Below are 20,853 nucleotides of genomic sequence, written 5' to 3' on the forward strand. Positions count from 1 at the left end.
TACAATTAACAAATTGGCAACATCATACGAGCCATGAGTAGATCTTAAGTATTACTTAAATAGGCCTATTTTATTTAAAAATAACAATCACAAAGAATATAGATAGGAGAGATGGTTATTACCTATTTTGATGGGGAGAGAGCAACCAAAAAGTGCCCATATTATGGACATGATGATGTCATATCACTACCATATTTGAGCATACCACTACCATATTTGAGCACATCACACTTTGTTTTGGTCAAACTAGTTTGATAGTGTCGACAAATCTTTACACTACTACCAGGAAATGTTATCGAATCCAATAATAGATACTATAACTGTTACCATGTAACGATAACAACAGAACAACATGCGAAATTGAAATAATACGCTTTTAAGCATAATTGCTTGTTTTTTCTTCAAATCATTTTTTGCAATTTTTGAGATAATAACACAGATTATGAAGACCTTGTGACTAACACTATAAACATTGCTCGTCGATCACATTCTAAGTACCTTATTGAAACACGCAGAAAAAAAAAAACAGCGCTGAATGCTATATTGATATGATCCGCAATGCACTTTCTTGAAATATCAAACCAGGTATGTAACGTAACTATTGTATTTTAATTTATTTTCATTGTGATACTTATGACCGAATAAGTAGCAATTACCATCATTATTAGTAGTAAATTGTGTTTTGAAAAAAGGGAAATTATTGCAATTATGAAATTATTGAATGACCTGAATACAAAGCCTAATAGTAATAATCATTATTGGAAAGCATTTGAATGTTCTGAGGCAGCATTCATGCTTCATGCTAAAGACGTGTTGACGGTGCGATATACAGCTTGGTTCCCACTCGCAACACAACGATGTAGGCACAATGAAAGTGATTTGACCAATCATAAGAGACAGTTTGGATGATCTACGCACCGTGATTGGTCAATTTACTTGCAGTGCGCTTACGTCCTTGTGCTGTGTGCAAGTGGGCACCAAGCTTAAGTTGGCGTGTACTGGAGGAGGCATTTATCAACGGGGATTAATCATTTTGTAATCACTAATCAAAATCCAATCCATCATTCAGCCTTATGAATCCACCTTTATGCTTGGTTCTCACTAGGACGCAACGCAAGGACGTAAGCGCAACGCCAATAATTTAACCAATCACAAGCGATGGATCATCCGAACTCTCGCTTGTGATGGTTAGCTCACTTGCGTTGTCCCTACGTCGTTGTGTTGCGTCCAAATGGGAACCATGCTCCAATAATCAAATAAAATACCAAGGGTGTTGCATTGGTGTAGCTTGTAGTTGATATATATTCTAGCACTTTTTTAAATAACATAAAATTAAATGAATTTGTAGCGTATTATTTTGATTGAATTTTGGCGTGAAACATATCGGTCTCGGTGGCCTTGATGCGTATTATTTAACCGGATAAGTTAAAAACAAAGCTCATGAAACCAACTTACCAGTGGATAAATAAGCCCAAACGGGCCCAAGACCACAAGGAAGCAACAGTTGACACGCGCGCGTACACAACAATTATAATACGCGAACGCGAACTCTTTTTTTACAGAATACGAATGAAAATGCAGCATTATGAATAATATTCTGTATTATACTTAAAAAAAACTTAATCTAAGATATCGTAAAAGGTAACGATAAACCACATCGACGCCGTTATGAACATAATAATGTTTCTTGGAAATAATACTTGTATTTTACGATGTAACCGATGTATTAAAGCATTGGGATCAAAAATGAAGCCAACAAGTCAATCAACTACACTGAAAGAAGTTGCCGACATCGTGCATAAGTGCATGTTAGGTATATTGTATATTGTACTATAGAATCACAGTTTGTAATTAGTGAGTTTTGTTTTTCAAATGTCAAATCTTTAACAACTGATGAAATACGTGAATTAATATGGAATGATGATGAGGAACTATGTCAGTAATGTAAGAGAGAGTTGACATCCATACTCTAAAGTTTAAACTTGGTTGGACGCAACGCAAGGACGTAAACTCAACGCAAGATACTAGTAGACCATCGCAAGCGACTAGACAAATGAAAAGCGATAGTTTGAATAATCCATCGCTTGTAATTGGTCAACTTACGTCCCTTTCGTTGCATCCTATTAGCTTATGTACGCTTACATAAGACTATATAATATGTCATGTTATCATACATACCAAAATAAACGTATTGCATATATTGTGATCACTATTTGACCTTCAATTAATTCATTTTTAGAAAGTCAACAACGACCAATCGTTGACAGTCAATCAAAATACCATAATCAAAATCAGTTCATTATGTTTTTACCGATGCGGCAATTTTAATCTTACGTTCAAACACTGGTTTATGCTGGAAATGTTCGTACGTTTCATGTCTAAAGCTCTGTCTACACTATCAAACTAGTTTGAAGTGATGTGCCCATCATTGTGTCCATATGGGCACATCACATTTTGTTGTTACATACATTTTGTCGGTGCAGACAGAGCTTCAGAAACTATCAACTGCGGGGAAGGTTGATGGGAAGCGACGGAACCAATACCTAACTCAACCTAACCCTAAATAATATCTCTCACCACTATAATGCCTAAAACAAACCACATCGATTTGAACCCTTCATTTTCAATATTGGGACGCTAAAGCCTATTCGGTCCTACAGCAGGCTTGCCGAAATGCGTTGACATAACGTATATAAACAATGAGGCATTTTTAGAGTACAATGGAAGAAAATATCGGTCAATTCTCTACCAGGTTAAAAGACAATAAGGGCACATTTTAATTGTTTGTTTTTTCAGTAAGAAACTATTTAAGATTTTTTTCTGTAATGAAAGATAATCAAAAGCAATAAAAAAGATATCATGTTTTTAAATGATTGCCGCCGCAGCATTACTTACATCGTGTAATATTGCAGAATATTAAAAATACTATTATAGTATATACTTATACAATATACTTGCATCAATAAAGAAGTTCTAAATAAGACCGCCTTTATTAAAGCCGGACTGTTATGAGAATAATAATCATGTTTTACACTGATGTATATGAAGATGAACACTGTGATGTTTACTTGAAATGAGATATGATTTTTAAAATATACCAATATTGTCTGTTTCATGAGAAGGTCTATATTTGTATTTATTTATTTAAATCCAAAAGCAATTTACTGAACACTGAAAAAATGACAATGCTGTGGGTATCAGTGGCTGGATCTCAATGGAGATACAAAATAAAATAAGCACTGACAAAATGACAATGCTGTGGGTATCAGTGACTGGATCTCAATGGAGATACAAAATAAAATAAGCACTGACAAAATGACAATGCTGTGGGTATCAGTGGCTGGATCTCAATGGAGATACAAATAATATAAGCACTGAAAAATGACAATGCTGTGGGTATCAGTGGCTGGATCTTAATGTAGATACAAATAATATAAGCACTGAAAAAATGACAATGTTGTGGGTATCAGTGGATGGATCTCAATGGAGATACAAATAATATAAGCACTGAAAAATGACAATGCTGTGGGTATCAGTGGCTGGATCTTAATGTAGATACAAATAATATAAGCACTGAAAAAATGACAATGCTGTGGTTATCAGTGTCTGGATCTCAATGGAGATACAAAATAAAATAAGTAAAAAGCAAAATAAAAACAATAAGTAAAACAGCCAAACAAAAAATTTAGCAAATCTTTCGGGCAACACTAGCCCATCGTCGATGCAATTGAAAATATTAAGAGATAATTATTATTGAGATGTTTATAACCATATTTTATAACATGGATAACATTTTCATTATGTATGTTCTGAAAAAATTGATCGATGTTTCATTATTGATTGATGGTAAGATACAGTAATATAGTAATAAGAATAACATATGATCCAATAGGCCTATTCATCTTTTAAAACATTAAAGCTTTTTCAAAAATGAAAAGTCTGATCAACCAGTGGTGTCTCGAAATTGATCGATGGTAATAACATACTAATAATAACAAAATATGACCCAATAGGCCTATTCATCTTTTAAAAACATTAAAGCTTTTTCAAAAATTTCAATCAAATTTAGAAAATAAAGTCTGATCAACAAGCAGTGGTGTTTCAGAATAATCTAGAGTAAAAGCTCTTCCTAATCTAAATTATAATTTTACATTACTTCGTTATTCGAAATTACTGCCATTCCCCTGTGTTCTCTGTCTTGTCTTTTTCCTCCCAGGCTATGACCAACACTGAGCAAAATATTATCAACTTGAAATAACCAATTACGGCAACAAATAAATCGGAAATTATTATTAATATAGAATACAGAATGACGTCATGCGTTCAGTATCATCTCCTTACACTGTATGTTATAATATCATTTTTTTTTTGCCTTTAATAATCACACTGAATTTTTATATTTACATTTCGTATCCGAATCAACATTTTACATCCTCAAAATCTACGATAAGTTCATGGTAAATGATTTATCGTGAGCTTATACTTCAATTTATCATCTCTAATTCGAATTCATGTGGCAAAAAGTAACGTATACGGATTTTTTTTAAACCAAGTATTACACAGATCCGTAGAAAAACAACATCAGAAGTCAAACTGTGAAACTGAATCGAGGACGAAAATTGATAATTAAATTAATGCATTTAGACGCATTTTAAGGGGACAATTAAATTACCATTTTAAATGACAATAATGAACATTTTAGGTTACAATAAAATGAACATTTTAAATGACAATAATGAACATTTGAGGTGATAATAAAATGAACATGTTAGGTGACAATAAAATGAACATTTTAAATGACAATAATGAACATTTAAGGTGATAATAAAATGAACATTTTAAATGACAATAATGAACATTTTAGGTGACAATAAAATGAACATTTCAAATGACAATAATGAACATTCAAGGTGACAATAAAAATGTCAAGTGATCTTAATTATAGAGAAATCCGATTTTAAAAACTAATATAGTCATGGAAGCCGCAGCGCCGACGTGCAATTGAGTTATTTTTTACATACACGGCACCTCATACTACGATGGATGAGTTCTCCACGAAGAATGATTTCGAAACGTTTCATTTGATTAAATTATGTAAAGATCGAACTTTGGCATTAATACTAATAAACAACTTTATTCGGAATAATATATTATCAGCGTATACTTGTCTTGTTTACAATAAAACTGTGTACCGTATATAAAAATAAAATGCTTAGCCACTAAACTCACAGTGAATCAAGTGTATGGAAGTGCCGCTTCAAGAGTACATCATTTACCAATTTAGGCTAAAGTACTATATATCTAAAAAGCAACATTTCAATATCTTGAAGCAGTAGTAGGATAGACGAAAATTAATTGCTTATCGAGATATAAATAGCGCCAGGTTTTCTTTTTTGCCCCTTTGCCCCGACGGAAGCTAATTAAGAACTCAATTTGATAGCAAGGAATAGTTGCGGACCTAATTGACGTACAATAATCAATAAAGCCATTCTATGGGGGTAGAATGAGATCATTAATACTTATAATGGTCGGCTGCCATCCAACGTATCACTCTCATAGTCCCCAGGCTTTTATAATAACCCCAACCACGCACTTGTGCGCATAACACTAAAATGGACTTGCATTACCTAAATGATACGCGGAAAACAGAAATCTTGACTGCATTAAAAAGTAATTGAAATGGTGTCATGACAATGTTTTAACGTTATATATCTTTTCCTTGCAATGCAAGTTGACAGATATCGTGTTATTACATGTATGTTTGTATGAGCTTGATGTGTCGCTACAGTCCGCATACACACACATAGCAAAACTCAATACGGTGTTTAATTATGTTGCTAGGTAAAAAAAACACTGAGAAAAAAAATAACATGCTGTTTTTACTACCTATTGTATTACGTTTAATGAAGCTAAGTGTAATATTATATGGCAACAAGTTATGAACACAATAACTGTTAAAATCTCTCTTTCTCATGACAATAGGTCTATGTATATCCATTACGCACCTCGTAAAATTAAACAAAATAATATTTTGACAATATATATTATATAATACAAAACAAGATTCGAGATTAAAGTGTAATGGGAATGTTTCAAGCAAGCAAAATGACTCGTGTCAACGCGTATACGTAATGTGTGTTGATGCGTCGTACAAAAAAAGCCGTATCAAGTTTGAGAAATAGTTAGTTATGACGACAGTGAGTTGACCAATCACAAGCCACAGTTGGGGTGATCCATCGCGTACAGTAGTGATTGGTCAAATAACTGGCGACGCGTTTGGATCCTTGTGTTGCGGTCGCCCAAGTGGGAACCGAGCTTAAGTATTAACGTGATGACGTACTATAAGAACGTATACGTGTCTGTGGGTGTATTCGAAAAATTAAAACAATTTTTCTGATGTATTAGGAGGCCTATATAAGTACTGTATATTCTGTGCAGCATCAGTCTTTGATAGAAAGCAAAAAGAGTATAACGACTTTACCGACTGAACGCGCGCGTACACCGCTTCCTCCTTGATCTGTTTTCGTAACTACCGACACGCCCTCTCTCGTGTAGAATTATCTTTTTGACGATTTTTTTTCGACAAATTGGAGCACTTTTAAAATAATCTTTAGTTTACAAAGATTAATAAATACAGTTTGCACTCAGGTAGACCTATCAATTTAAGTAATTCGCAACACTGTAATTGTAATTTTTGATCAATTTTATATACCGTATATATTATGCCACAGGTAATTTTACGACAATTAAGTGATGAGGGTTTTCACTTGTTCTGTGTATTCCTCGTATAATTTGTTGATGAATAAGTAGTGCCAAATAGTTTTTATTTTCACTCCATCAACTATTATCATTTCTTTATTCATCATAGTGACATTGTGTAACATTGTAAACCTTTGTTTATTTAAACAGTACATATTTAAATTATAAAAATCAGAAACACAGACTGCACATCATCAACCATTTCGTCACCAGCAGCATCATCAAGAAAATTACGCGCGAGTAATAAAAGCAACGTCTTTCTTACGCGCGTTAACACGTCCTGTGGATAGTTACAGTGGCACTGTACAAAATATAATACAAAAGAAAATTATTTTACATATCGTATTTTTTTCTATTGAAATCTTATAATTATTTGCTGCCATTTTTTTTCTTCAAATTAATATGACTATCATGAAATATGACATATGGATTTTATGAAATGATTTACCACACCAACAGTTTATGATTACCTTTATGAACGTGGGCTGAAGAAAGGAAGATGAACGAGCATTTTCCACAGACGTACGTCGTACGAATGACACTTTTCTAATCTGAATCTTTGGCGCGTTATTATAGTTCGTAATTAGTGGAAATCTTTGTTGTCTGTTCACCACAATATACATTTTCTTCAACGTGACATTACTATTAGAAAACATGTCTGTCTAATTAAGTATCGACGAAAAGTATTTGTGAAAGACGGCAATGTAGAGAGATAATTAAGTGGTTTTGAGTAAAATGAATTTTGAAATACTTCCATTAGTGATGGTGAAAAGAAAATCATACCTGTGTTAATCTTTCGGTTATTACATAATTTGTGGAAAGATGTGGAGGATACGTTACTTTATTTGAATTTGTAAAACATGCAAAACGTGATACAACTCGTAAATTTGGGCCATCCTTTTTTTTTCGACTGTCGTTTGACGATGAATATATAGATACAGCATTCTTCAGTATTATCTTGTCCCCATAAACGACATAACTATTGCTCTGTCTACACAAACTAATTTGACAAAAAAAGTGTGACATGTCCTAATATGGTAGTGAAATGCCCAAATACGGTAGTGATATGACATCATCATTTCCATATATGGGCACATCACATTTTTTTTCACATAAAGTTTGATAGTGTGTACAGAGCTTTAGAGGGAAATGTATAAAATAATTCCGCTAATTCCCTATGCTTACAATGCCTCCTCATTGTTTATTTTGTCAATTTTCGTACTGGCGTATTTACCTATAATCTCAAACTTTAAAAATTGACTTAACTGTGGCAATTGATAAAAGGCATGACGTTAAGCTATATATTTCAGGCTAGCTGTACTATATTTATTTTCAGTACGGCTGTAATGTTAAATGAAAATAAATTATTTGTACGATGTATTATTTTCATTAGGAGATATAAAAACAAGGTTATTTAACTACTACAAACAGTACAAATCAAATCATGGCACTGATTATTTAGAAAAGGAAATAAATGCCCTCGATGTATAGCACACTAATTAATAGTTTCATATTGTGGCGTAGTCAATATACGCTATACTTCGTCATTGTTCAATGAAGTTGTTACTGGCATAGTTATTACCATATAAATTGTCTTCCCACCTTGTTTACTAGAAAATGTTGATGCGGTCGTGGGCCTATTTATTGATTGAAGTCTTTGATAATCTAAAGTTTCTTGTCATTAAGCATAAATGGGAAATGGAAGCCTATTATACGATATCAAAACACATTATTTGAATTGCCGTTTGGGTATAGAAAAAAATATATCAAAGGTAGATGTACTGAAACAGGCTCCTTAACAAATTGGCCTACGGTTATTACATGTTTTGCTGCTTAAGTCACACACTGGAATATCCGTCTGATGTTCGTTTAATTTCTTTAAATTCATGACGTTGAATACTTTGGGGATAATAACTACTTGTCACCTTGACAACAATCAATATATGTATTGTGTGTTGGCGAGACTGTTAGAGAACTTCATCTTTGTGCAGGTTTATCATACCGCCTAACTAATGGCTAAATGCCTGCAGGAAATACATGGGATTATGTTATAAAAACACAATACAATAATGTTGACGTGGACATGTTTTCTGACCTTTATTGATTTGAAGAAAAAAAAATATCTTTAGGTTGCAGGCCCTACATGAAATAAGCAATTTAGAATAGCATTAAATGAAATTGGGTCTACTTAATTATAAAGAAAAACCAGGGAAGGGTGATTGATCAAACTATTCGCGTTTAGCATCTCGAAGCATAAAGCTCTGTCTACATTATCAAACTATAAGTTTGACCAAAAAAAAGTGTGATGTGCTCAAACATGGTAGTGTATGACATCATCATGTATATATATGGACATATCATAATTTTTTGTCACATAACGTTTGATAGTGTAGACAGAGCTTAAGGCTGATTAAAACGTACCGGTTTACGTGCTATAGTAAGTTAGTACTGTTTAATAAATGTCGTAAAGTTTACATTTTGTAACATTGTATATTTAGACCAGTGACTGCTAGCAGTTTAGTAGCTGTTATTCGCAACTTCGAAATATTTTTATGTCTCGTATCAAAACGCGGATTGAAAGGATAATAAATAGCGCATAAATATCAATTATGAAACTCCTCAGTTTATCCCGACTTGTTTGAAAAGCTCATAAATTGTTGTATAATATATATTTATACACCGTGCTACTCTGATAATAAAAACAAAGCAGGTAAATTATCTTGGAGCTCTGGGATAGAAACGTAATTACAGTTGTAAATAATAAAGGACTTTACATGTTACATTTATACAAACATCGAGATCGCGTCAACAGCTGAATCTCACTAGAGAATACAACGCAATACCGAACGTGCGACGCAAGTAATTTGACCGATTGCATACGCTAGTTCGGACAATCCTTCGCTTCTGATTGCTCAAATTACTTGTTTTGCACGTACGTCCTTGCGTGCTGGAGTCTCGACGGTTAATAGAAAGGAAAGAAATACTTGTATACCTACTTGAATATAATCGTGTTGAACGTGCAACACGATTAGAGTTACCGGAGGGGGCATAGAATAAAACAATTATAACAAAATACGACGTGACACACGAAGTAAAAATATTACACACATTTTAGAATGCTAAGATAAAGGATCCATATATAAACGGACATTATATTAATCAAAAAGATTTTTCATTTGGAAATCATGAATAGTATGAATATTGATAATTGTCACGTAGCAGCTATTCATATTCTGCAAAGAAAGTTTACCTCCCGTCACGCTTCATTGATTGTTACGAAAGTTCATTGTTTGACTACAAAACATTGGCCTAAGACGACCTAGGCATGTTTACGGCTTTCGCTCTCTGCGGGTGAAATCACTTATTGCAGGCGACGATTGTACAATGTACTATCAATGGGAGGTCTTTTTTTTATTCAATGAGAAGCTTTCTATAATATAGGTGTTTGAACTCTCGTCACCACGACGAGTTAGGTGATCCACGAAACGTGCATACATACGTGGAAAGAAATCGTTGTTTGTGAAAGTAGGCCATGTGCTGTTTGGAGTGAGTGAGCAGACATTATATATGACTACTTCGGTTAATTGCAATAACAAGTTGACGCAATTTTAGGCTATGGTGTATTGTTTGAATTTGGACAAATTGTATCCTATCAGGTGTGTGTTGTTAGATTAATTAGGATTAATTAACAAGTGTAATCATAAGTACCCAGATTAATTATAATCAATCTAAAAGCTCAGGCCATAGAGGAAACAGAGTGACCATTCCCAATAATAAAGAAAGTACACGTATAGTTCAATTTTGTGATTCTCTATATCATGTTAAAATCTGTTATTTATAGGTATTAATTTACTGATTTGTTTCATCTTGTATTGAGACGAAACAATGAAAGAGAACAGTTAGCATTATCGCGAAAAAAATGACGAAGAAAAACAACGATAAATACATTTCATGTATTCAATAGTATGTAGGCCACTGGCCCAAGTACAATAATATAAAATAGTACATATTATACAATAAGAAGTAGTAACAGCAAAATAATTAGTTCTCTGTTTATATGCGAAAATAAACTGTATGACATCCTGTAAAATTCGGTTAGTTAATCAAAACCACATTGAATTTAGCGCTGATGATAATACACGCATGATATTAACATATACGTACTTAACTGTGTCGCTTATACAAATCCATCACCATTAGGGCGTCGACGATGAGTTAACATCTTATTATCCGCTTACATCATCCTTAATATTATACAGTATGTATTTAACTATGATTTTAGGCTAATGGTGAATTATCGTCGGCTGGAGGGTCAAGTAGACCTTTAGTAGGATTAGCGTGTCAATGTTTAAGAAACAGGATCAATTTGATTGATTGGATTAGATTATCATGGATCAGCTACCAACGTAATAAATGTTGAATTGACAGTAGTGGATTAAGACGGATTAGTCCGGTTCCTTGTATTGAAATTTGTAATTGATATTACGAACAGTGGCATGTTACATGAAGTGACTTTCAATATGTAAAAGAATGTTTGTAAGTATAAGAAAGCTGTAATTAGGTTATGTTTTAATTTGTATTATTTTGTTTGCGAGTGGTTTCGAGTGGTTGCGTGTGTCTGTAAAGATTATACGTTTTGTTCTTGTTTATTACTAAATTAGTGATAAGATAATAATAATTTATTTGGAAGCTAAACTTTTTAAACAGTGACACACTTCTTGAATGAAGGTGTGTCCAGAGTAAGTAAAATAAAATTTAGAGAAAAAAAATGATTTAACAATAGGCCTATTTACAGTACAGAAAAGAAACTTGAAATAAATGATATAAAAAATAACATTAACAAAAGTAATACAGTATTTAAAAAGCAAGGAACTAATCATTTTCATTGTTGTAGCTGATAATGTAGCTTTAATACTACAATTTATTTTTTGTTGTTTTATATGGAAGTACTGTACTATAAATAAACAACATTGTATTACTTGCCTGTCGAGTGTTAATTACTTAAGACTTGTTAATTTGATTTTAACACACAAACAAGCGTCATGGTTCAACGCACATATATTAGATAGCCTAATTTAAAGCCTTCGTTATTCACTACCTATGTAAAGTTTAAATTCTATCCAAATTAATACTAATTATGTTTGTTAGTGGGATAATAGTGCAGTTACTCATACATTACAATACCAGTAATTAACAGACAGCCTGCATGGTTATTAATGATGATATCTTGTAGCAGTTCGGTTTCTTAAAGCCTGTTTTCCTGTCGACGTTATTCGACGCTATCGGCGATCTTCTACGTAAACATTCAAATGTTAACGATTTACAGGAAAAGGTACCCGCTGCCGTTATCATTTCAACTTGATCGTTTTCAAACGATCGTCGTTGAACTGTTAACGATCAACGAAAGATAGCGTCGAATAACGTCGACAGGAAAACAGGCTTAAGATGTAAACAGATTTTCTCAATTAATTTGATAGAACCGACTATGTAAAACTTGTGTAAGGCATTTCGTGAAGCCAGTATGTACAGTATACCGTGTATAATATATTGCTTTATTTTATCTCCTTTTTGTAATGTATATTATCACATTCCTTTTAATGCCAGACGCAATTATCTTTTTAATATTTAAATAGTCTATATTGAAATCAAACATATTGATTACTGCTGTAAAATGTTTTCTTTCTGTAATATAGTAAGTTGTACTAGATTTCAATAAGATAGTCATTCAGTGTCAGACTTAATTTGTACACTAAACTAACTTATACATTGTCTGAACGCTAATTTAAATCTAAGAAAAAAGTCTCCATTGCTTTCAACAACACGCCGCATCATCGAAATCTAAAACTCGCAGAATTCTGAATAAAAACAAATAAATAATAATCTTAATAATAATAATGGAAATTTGTAAAGCGCAAGCATCCGTCTAAAAAAAAGACGCTCACTGCGCTACTGACAACAAAGAACATGAAAAAAAGTTACAAATCTTAAAGACTACAAACATTACAAATACGCTACAAGTTTTCTGGATGAATGCATATAATGTACTAGAGTTTTGAATATGAGATGGCAGGCGATTCCATAGCATTGGAGCACAGTTAGTAAATGAACGGTCGATTTTAGTTAGCATTCCAAGGCTGGATATTTACTTTTTGTTAAATTTATTTTTATCAAAACTATTTTAAAATTATAGGAGTAGATTAGATGACTCATTGAAAAACAAAAACACGACAATGAAAAGTTATTTGTTTGAAAGTTATTTGTTGGAAATCCAGGGCCACCGTATACAACACACTGAACACACCTTTGCATATTGAAAATGACAATACAGTAAGGATCACCAAATTAACAAGAAATCGTTGTGGTGATTGTTATTATTCTGTTGGGTCATGGTAGAACAGTATTTTTGTTCTCTTTTGCGAGTCGTCCCACTTTCATTTAATTTTAATATTACAATGAAAACTATAAAGGGCACTCAGAGAGCGCAAACCTCCGCCTATGAGGCATATGAAAATTGAATGACGTTTTCCCATAGGCCTACAGCTATGAAACCATCCATTGAAAAATCTTATGAAAATCGGGCAATAAAGATTTGAGTAATCCTGCTAACTTACAAATATAGACAGAAACAAACACACTCGATTGACCTCATACTATCGCCATTCTTGCGGAGAGAATAACTTAATCATCTACAATTGCCTATACCTTTTAAGGTATTACAATTTTTATGGTAAAACAAGATATAATATCAAAAATAAACGTGAAGTTTGGAACAAGGCTGTTGGCTTATACGATTGAAACGTTTGAAAAAATGCAGAAGACATTGCTTTAGTGAAGTCGGTGCGTGAAAAACGTACAATGAATTAATATTAAAGTGTACATCTGCAGACTTCATCAGCCTATATATTATTAACACACTTGTAATCTATTGCCATCAATCCTGTCATAATTCGTCAGTAAATTCATGATTTAATAACATTAATGAAGTCAACATATGTGCGTTCAAATTAGCCGATTCGGTATTTAAATTTTCCGTCATGCAGAATCCCCGTTTGTTTATGAGATGATGCGGTTTGTGTGCACACGCGCAACTACGTATCGCAACTTGTACACACGAGTCGTGACAACAAACAAGGCACTCAATTTCAGCACTCAGCAAGTGTAAGAATGTATAGATTACTTAGTACGCAAAATACTAATATTTTGAGTTGTTCATGGAGAATAGTTTTAGCTCTTTAAATATTTATTAATAGTACTTTACATCAACACTTCGTGATGAAGGTGTGAAACTGATTAAATTCTCGCTATACAGTAACATTACGATATACATATATTAGTTTAATGTGACATTGAAATGAGTTATTTTTAAAAGCATTTAACACATTGTCTGCGGGAGATTTCAAGACAGTTTACAGCTTCTGGATCATCGCAATAGCAGAGTAGGCCTACAATATCTACGGTATATCAAGATATCTGTTAAAACATGGTGTTACTATTATAGTCGGTAAACAACTCTCTCAGCGACCGATCTGGGCTTATTATGAAGGCACACACATCTGCGTAGGCAGTGATACCGATATGCGGCCTTTTTATTTCGACTACTCAGTTATTGAGCATGTTCATATTATTTCTTAGGAAGCGCAGAATGACTTTTCCACTCAACAGCTGCGTAGTCGTGTGACAAGTTCTAAAAACGAAATGTTGCTATTGGTGTCACTGCCACAGGCGTAAGCTAAAATTGTCCCCTTGATTTGAGTGCTTTCTAATTACTCAATAAGTCAGCAACCTTTAGGCCTTTCGGTCATCGATCGATAGGTTTGGAATCGAACGGGAAACCAAACTCGCTAACGAACGAAGATGCAAATTGATTCAATGCAACATACAATCAATCTGTGTGAAGGACAATGAAAATAATTGTAACACATATGTGTATAGAAATTCGAATGAAAACAATTTCGGATCCTTGTGTCACTGATGAACTGTCTAGCAGCTCGATCCGATTATGAGGCGACGGTAATGCTAAAAAATGAGTACTTATTGTATGTGTTGATATATAATTTATGCCATGATTCAACACTGTAGGGATTTAATATACAGTGTATAATGAAGAAGCATGATAAGCTACATATCATTCTTCATAATCATATTATCCACGTCATGTTAAAAAAGGAATATTTTATGTCTAATGTAATTAATTCTCTAAAATATCTCAAATTGTAATCAAAATATGTGAAGCGCTTTGATCAACTTGGAAAAGCCCATACGCAATCATTATTAATTCTCTCTAGACGTATAAAATAGACTTGTCATGGTCAGCCTCTTGGTCATCCAATTATCGGTACTGTACGTATCTAGATGTTTCCAGTATTATTCTCGATACTGTATAATATGTACAGTATCATAGATGAATTATGTGATACAGTATCACTATTATATATCACATGTGATGCATCATTGGCTATAGGTCTAAATCTGATACAGTGTCACATATATCACATGTGATACATCATTAGCCATAAGCATAACGCTAACCGTAACATATAATACAGGCGCAATATGTGATACATGTATGACACTGTTATAGATAATTTGCCATGATACTGGACTAAATATGCCATGTGGAGATACAGTACAGAGACCGGGCGCAGAAAGGATATTCAACCTGAAGCGAATGGTTAGATTTACAATGTACTTGCAATGTACATTAATAACAACGCATTTCAAGATATATTTCTGTATCAAATAATATTGCTATTATTTCAATAATTACAATGGTAATTCAATATTGATAGTAAAAACTGTAATGGTATTTTAATGTACGTTTATTATTTTAATGACAATGAGAATGGATATGTATATTTGCCTATGTTAATAAGATACATTTGTTATGATAATAATTGAACATTAATACAGCAATACGTTTATATAATTAGTTGCTAGTTTATATAGTGGGGAATGGATTTATATATTTATACTGAAAATATAAATATAGGTTTAATCAAGGAAATCTAACAACAAGATGCTGCTGAGATCAAAAGATCTATCTGTGGCTGCGCACGATCAGTTCCACTCCCCTTAATGCTGGGTTCCCACTAGTACGCAATGACGCAAGCGCAACGCAACCTAATTGACCAATGACAATCGACAGTTCGGATAATCATCGCTTGTGATTGGTCAAGTTACTTTGCGTTGCGTCCTAGTGGGAACCAAAGTTAACAGGCACCGCGCGTCGCAGAGAATATGTAACATACTGTTGGTATTTGTCAAGGCGAGCTCAGTGTCCTGTTGTTAGATTGCCTTGGTATAATCATGGACCTATAAATTATAAAGCACGCATGCAAGCAATGTGCGTAAACATTGCGCGCCTCTCGCAACTGACGTATATCAAATATGATAAGAGGTTTGCCGGTACCAGTTATATATCAAGGGGACTTCATTAACGACAGCTAATTATATAATATTCACTTACGATGACTAGCATTGTACTGTAGGAGCTGTATTGACGTATGTCACCACTCAAACGTCAATCAAAACGATTCAAATCTATTAAGTTTCATTTTAAACTTCTATTGTTATATAAAATGACATTGAACAGCATACGTTTTAACTGTGTAATAAAAAGTGGCCATTTAAGAGTCGTGCATCGTCAATCTAAAGCTTTGTCTACACTATCAAACTTGATGTGACACAAAAATCACTACCATATTTAAACATATCACTACCATATTTGGGCACATCACACTTTTGTCAAACTAGTTTGATAGTGTAGACATAGCTTTACAATGATGCGATTATGTTAATTCACATTTAAATCAGGCCTAGTGATTACTTATTAGCGTTCTAGATTTTTTCCGTCCGTTAATAAAAAAAAAACCCAAATGATTTATTAAGTCCCGATAGGTATATACAGAACTGTTAATGTAAATAAGTCTTTTGACATTTCGGATAGTTTCTGCAATAATTACTATGTTTACTGTATACTGTCAATTTAGCTTGATAGACCGCATTAAAAAAATAAATAAATACACTCCTAGCTGACAACTAATCCTAAATATCGATGCTCCAGACAAAACCAAAACACATGGAAACTCAATTGCGAGTATAGCATACATTTATTAAGGTTAATAATGTACTTTTTACACATATTAGTATTAAATACATGTTATATGCGTGAATGATATCATCTATTGAATCAGTAGATTCTCGTATGGCGGCATGTTACACCAGAAACCCTGTTTATTGTCATTATACATGATACAGTACGAGCCATAAGTCGATCTTTTTTAACTTTCTGGGATTTCTGTTCGTATCGTACTTAAGCTTAAATGATTGTATATCGACTTTAAGGAAAAACAAAACATATGTATGTGTTGATTTATTTAACGAATCGTTTCTACCAATATTTGACTATACTCAATTATGTCTGTATACTCAAGAGACTGCAATACCAGATAATGAGAAATATGTTTTTTGGTGCTAATACATAAATTACAGTTAAGGTTAGTTTGGACAAGTAAACATAAGTTACCTCACTCGCTACTTCTACATCTTAGTAGATTAGATAGATCTTCTAAATGGAAAGGTATGATTAAATATAATATGTTACAATAAATTCAAGATGTACGTATCTAAAGATGACGCTAAACAAATTGAAAATAATCACACTTTACCGGCTTAGATTATCAATTTAAAGAAAATCGAAAATGCGGTTTTTGTAAACAAACTGGCCTTGAAAGATATAATATATTTATTATATCTGCGATATTACGAAGACAGTTGATAATGCGCGCGTACACAAGTTGATACTCGTGTACTCCTGATTAAAAGAGACACATCAGCTGACGTGCGCGCGCACACACGCTGCTTGATGATTCTATACGATTGTATTTTGTGTCTCTCTACATGAGGTCACTTCATAGGATTGGAATTCTATCAAGTTTGATCGACCAGCTCAATTGAGAAATGACCCCTGTGACGACATATCAACTTTCCCTTTAAATGAGTAGGGTAATTATTAATTTAAGATTTTTACAAATATGAATTTTACAAATTACATTACACTATACAAATGTTTGATTTAAGAGATTTCTTTTTAGGAAATTTCTCAAATGGCAAAGATTTTTGTTTCCATCAATAGAAAGGCATTCCTGAAATGCAACTATCTAACAAACAAATATTTTAACATTGGTATTTCTGAGATATACATAATGTTACGAAAAACATATATTCTGTGATGCTCGGGGACGGTTATAGGATGATCAGATTGAAATGTCACGTAGGCCCGCACATCTAAATAATAATTATTGACATACTGTAAAATGTCAGATACATTTTACAAACAGTAGAATTCCTAAGGGTTCAAATTGGTATCCAAAACAATTTTAGCGTTGAAACATATATTATCCTCTTTTTTTTTTTGTTAATAAGGGTGTACACTGAATAGGAGGGGTTTCCAACAGTTGATAGTTGGTCATACGGTCCACAACGGTGTACAGTTAAACGTTGTATATTCAATAAAGAAAGACACTGATGAAAGTCAGCTTTCTTACTTATGTTCTCATCTTGACAAATGTAACAATATAGCCTAATAATGTATTATAATTATTGCGAGCTCCGCGTGTGCGTGTAATGTACGCGGTAACACGCGGTATTAATTTGTATGAATCCGACACATTTTCTAATTCTACTCTCATTTTCTCTGGATTAAAATGAGTTACTTTTTGTATATAACCGAATTTCATCACGTAGGGTATTACTAGCTTGTTATTCGGATCAAGACGGATAGACAGAGCACGTATTATTCTTGCCTTTTACAGATTAGCTGTCGTTCGTGTCTCGTTAGTGTTGAGTTCGTCTGCTCTCTGGTAACTTCCACGAGATGGACAATTCCAACCGTGACACAGTGAACAGTATGTATCCCAAAATGCCTTGGTATATCGAGGGCTGAGTGCGGTGTAGACGAGTACATTAATTGCAGAATTCAAGTAAGATAATGACCGCGCAATATCGGCCAGCAACAGCGTAACAGGTTGGTTGGTAATATTGTCTTGATGTTGCACGAACATATCTGTAAACATCCAGACGATTGATATGATTTCAAAAGGCGCCAATAATATAAAGAATAGGATTCCGTTAACAATTAACATCATTGTAATTTGATTTCTTCGTTTGGTGCTATCCACTAAGGCGTTATCACTTCGTTCAATGTTGCGTTCTCTTTTCTTTAATTCGTTCAATATCCGGGCGTATAGAAATACGTTAAAAACGAATGCAACAAAAAAGGGTAATGTCTGTACTCCGTACGTGTAGAAAAGAAAGTTCGGATGAATTGGTAAACAGACGCCGGTAGAGTCTGGCATATCACTGATGGTTTCAGGCCATACATAACAAAGCAATATATATTCAATATTTCCTGGGACAAATGATATTGCTAGAAATGCCGAAAATAAGGTGTTTATCATAATTAGATTTCTGGCGCGTTGTTTCGCGGTAACTTTCCCGCTAAAAACTTGGGTCGGACGACAAACGGCGCAGTAACGTTCAAAGGAAACCAATGTTACGAAGCCAATAGATGCAAAGTACGTCATACTCCAAAAGAACGTAGCAAATGCACATCCAAAGCTACCATAAACACTGTCGTATGTACCAACAAGCGGAGACAGATGATAGCGAAACATTTTATCTCCGACAGTAAACAACAGGAAAAAAATATCTGCGATACTAAGAGCCACTAAATAATAATTAGTAATCGTTCTCATGTACGCAACATGTATAACGACATATATAAATGCAGCATTGCTGACAAGTCCAACCAATAACAGCACAGGAAAAACCAAAGACAAAAATACTCTATCAACTTTTGAATATTGATAACTTTCCAATTCGTGTTCACTAACATTCAAAAGTATGCATTCATTATAAAACGCCATTTTGATAATGTTTAGCAAAAAACCTCACCTAATTGACCAGTTCCTAAGACTTAGCTTCGTCCAGTATTACTTTTCTCAACAGTAGAAATCATTGTGAAAAAGATGAAGTGAAAAAAAACCTGGTTAGTCCGACTGTGAGGTCAAAGCAAAAAGCCCGCACTAATAACTATTTAGCATGTATAGTCTGGTTTCTTGCACAGTGTTCGAGCGAACTGATCGTTATGCTCTTGTACACTCTATATTATACACAATCCAGTGCTTCTGTTATGATGACGTAGCTAGATTCTGCTCATTCCGATTCGCTCGAGTAAAGAGTATAAAACACAAATATCGCTTTCTTCTTAACATTAAGTGAGCTCTCCTCGAGTTATCAACATCACTCTATCAGTTATATCAACAATTTTCAAAAATTGTTCACCATGATAATGAATTACTACGGAATTGTTTTATCAGTAAAGCGTGGTTCCCACTAGCGACGCAACGCAATGCAGCGACGTATCGACGCAAAGTGTTGTATTGCGTAATCACAAGTGGGAACCGACAGTGCTGCAAACATCGCAGGTTTGATTTCACGCACGCGGGGCAAACACAGTTATTAGAAAGGCATTTGCTTATGTTGCGTAGGTTGCGTTACTTTGCGTCGCTAGTGGGAACCAAGCTTTATCGATAAAACAATTGCGTAGTAATTCATTATTACGACCGTTATAACGTCACGATGCCGAGGAGCGTGCACACATGATAACTTCTTATACACGATAGATGCGCAGTCTATTGTGCGTCTTCACAACTGTATTTGTATACAACTTGTATATCAGATTTAAAACAAGGCTATACTTGTGTATAAAGTTGGTGCAACCTCAATCTTCCTTCACTATGACACGCACGCCTTGTCTTACTAGGGAAGAGTGTCACTCTTCCCTCATCTTACCATCAACATGACGGAAAGGATTGGGATTATAGGCAAGGCAACTACTGTAAACTAAATCATAATTCACACGGAAATGTCAAAACATTTACCAATAAGTTAAAACAAATATTAATAAGATGTAAACTTGAAAGAAAAATATGCCATTAATGCGTTTTAATGAATAATAACTATAAAAACAGTAAAACAAATGGTAAGGCTAAAAAAAAATGTTATGTTGAGGGACAAGGCAAATTCATTATG

The 20,853-nt window shown here is 33.7% G+C and overlaps 2 protein-coding genes across 3 annotated transcripts in view; both read right to left on the reverse strand.

The window, feature by feature from the left end:
- Positions 1–20,853, reverse strand: part of LOC144843046 (guanylate cyclase soluble subunit beta-1-like) — a 181,051-nt gene that overhangs the window by 12,348 nt on the left and 147,850 nt on the right. The gene's annotated exons all lie outside the window — the stretch shown is intronic.
- LOC144842099 (neuromedin-U receptor 2-like) lies at positions 16,935–19,884 on the reverse strand. Its single transcript, XM_078698462.1, has one exon. It carries the CDS (start codon positions 19,683–19,685, stop codon positions 18,567–18,569), a length of 1,119 nt encoding a protein of 372 aa, XP_078554588.1. The 5' UTR covers positions 19,686–19,884; the 3' UTR covers positions 16,935–18,566.

This window comes from Antedon bifida, chromosome 5, assembly GCF_963402885.1.
Source record: "Antedon bifida chromosome 5, ecAntBifi1.1, whole genome shotgun sequence".
Classification (NCBI taxonomy): Eukaryota; Metazoa; Echinodermata; class Crinoidea; order Comatulida; family Antedonidae; genus Antedon; species Antedon bifida.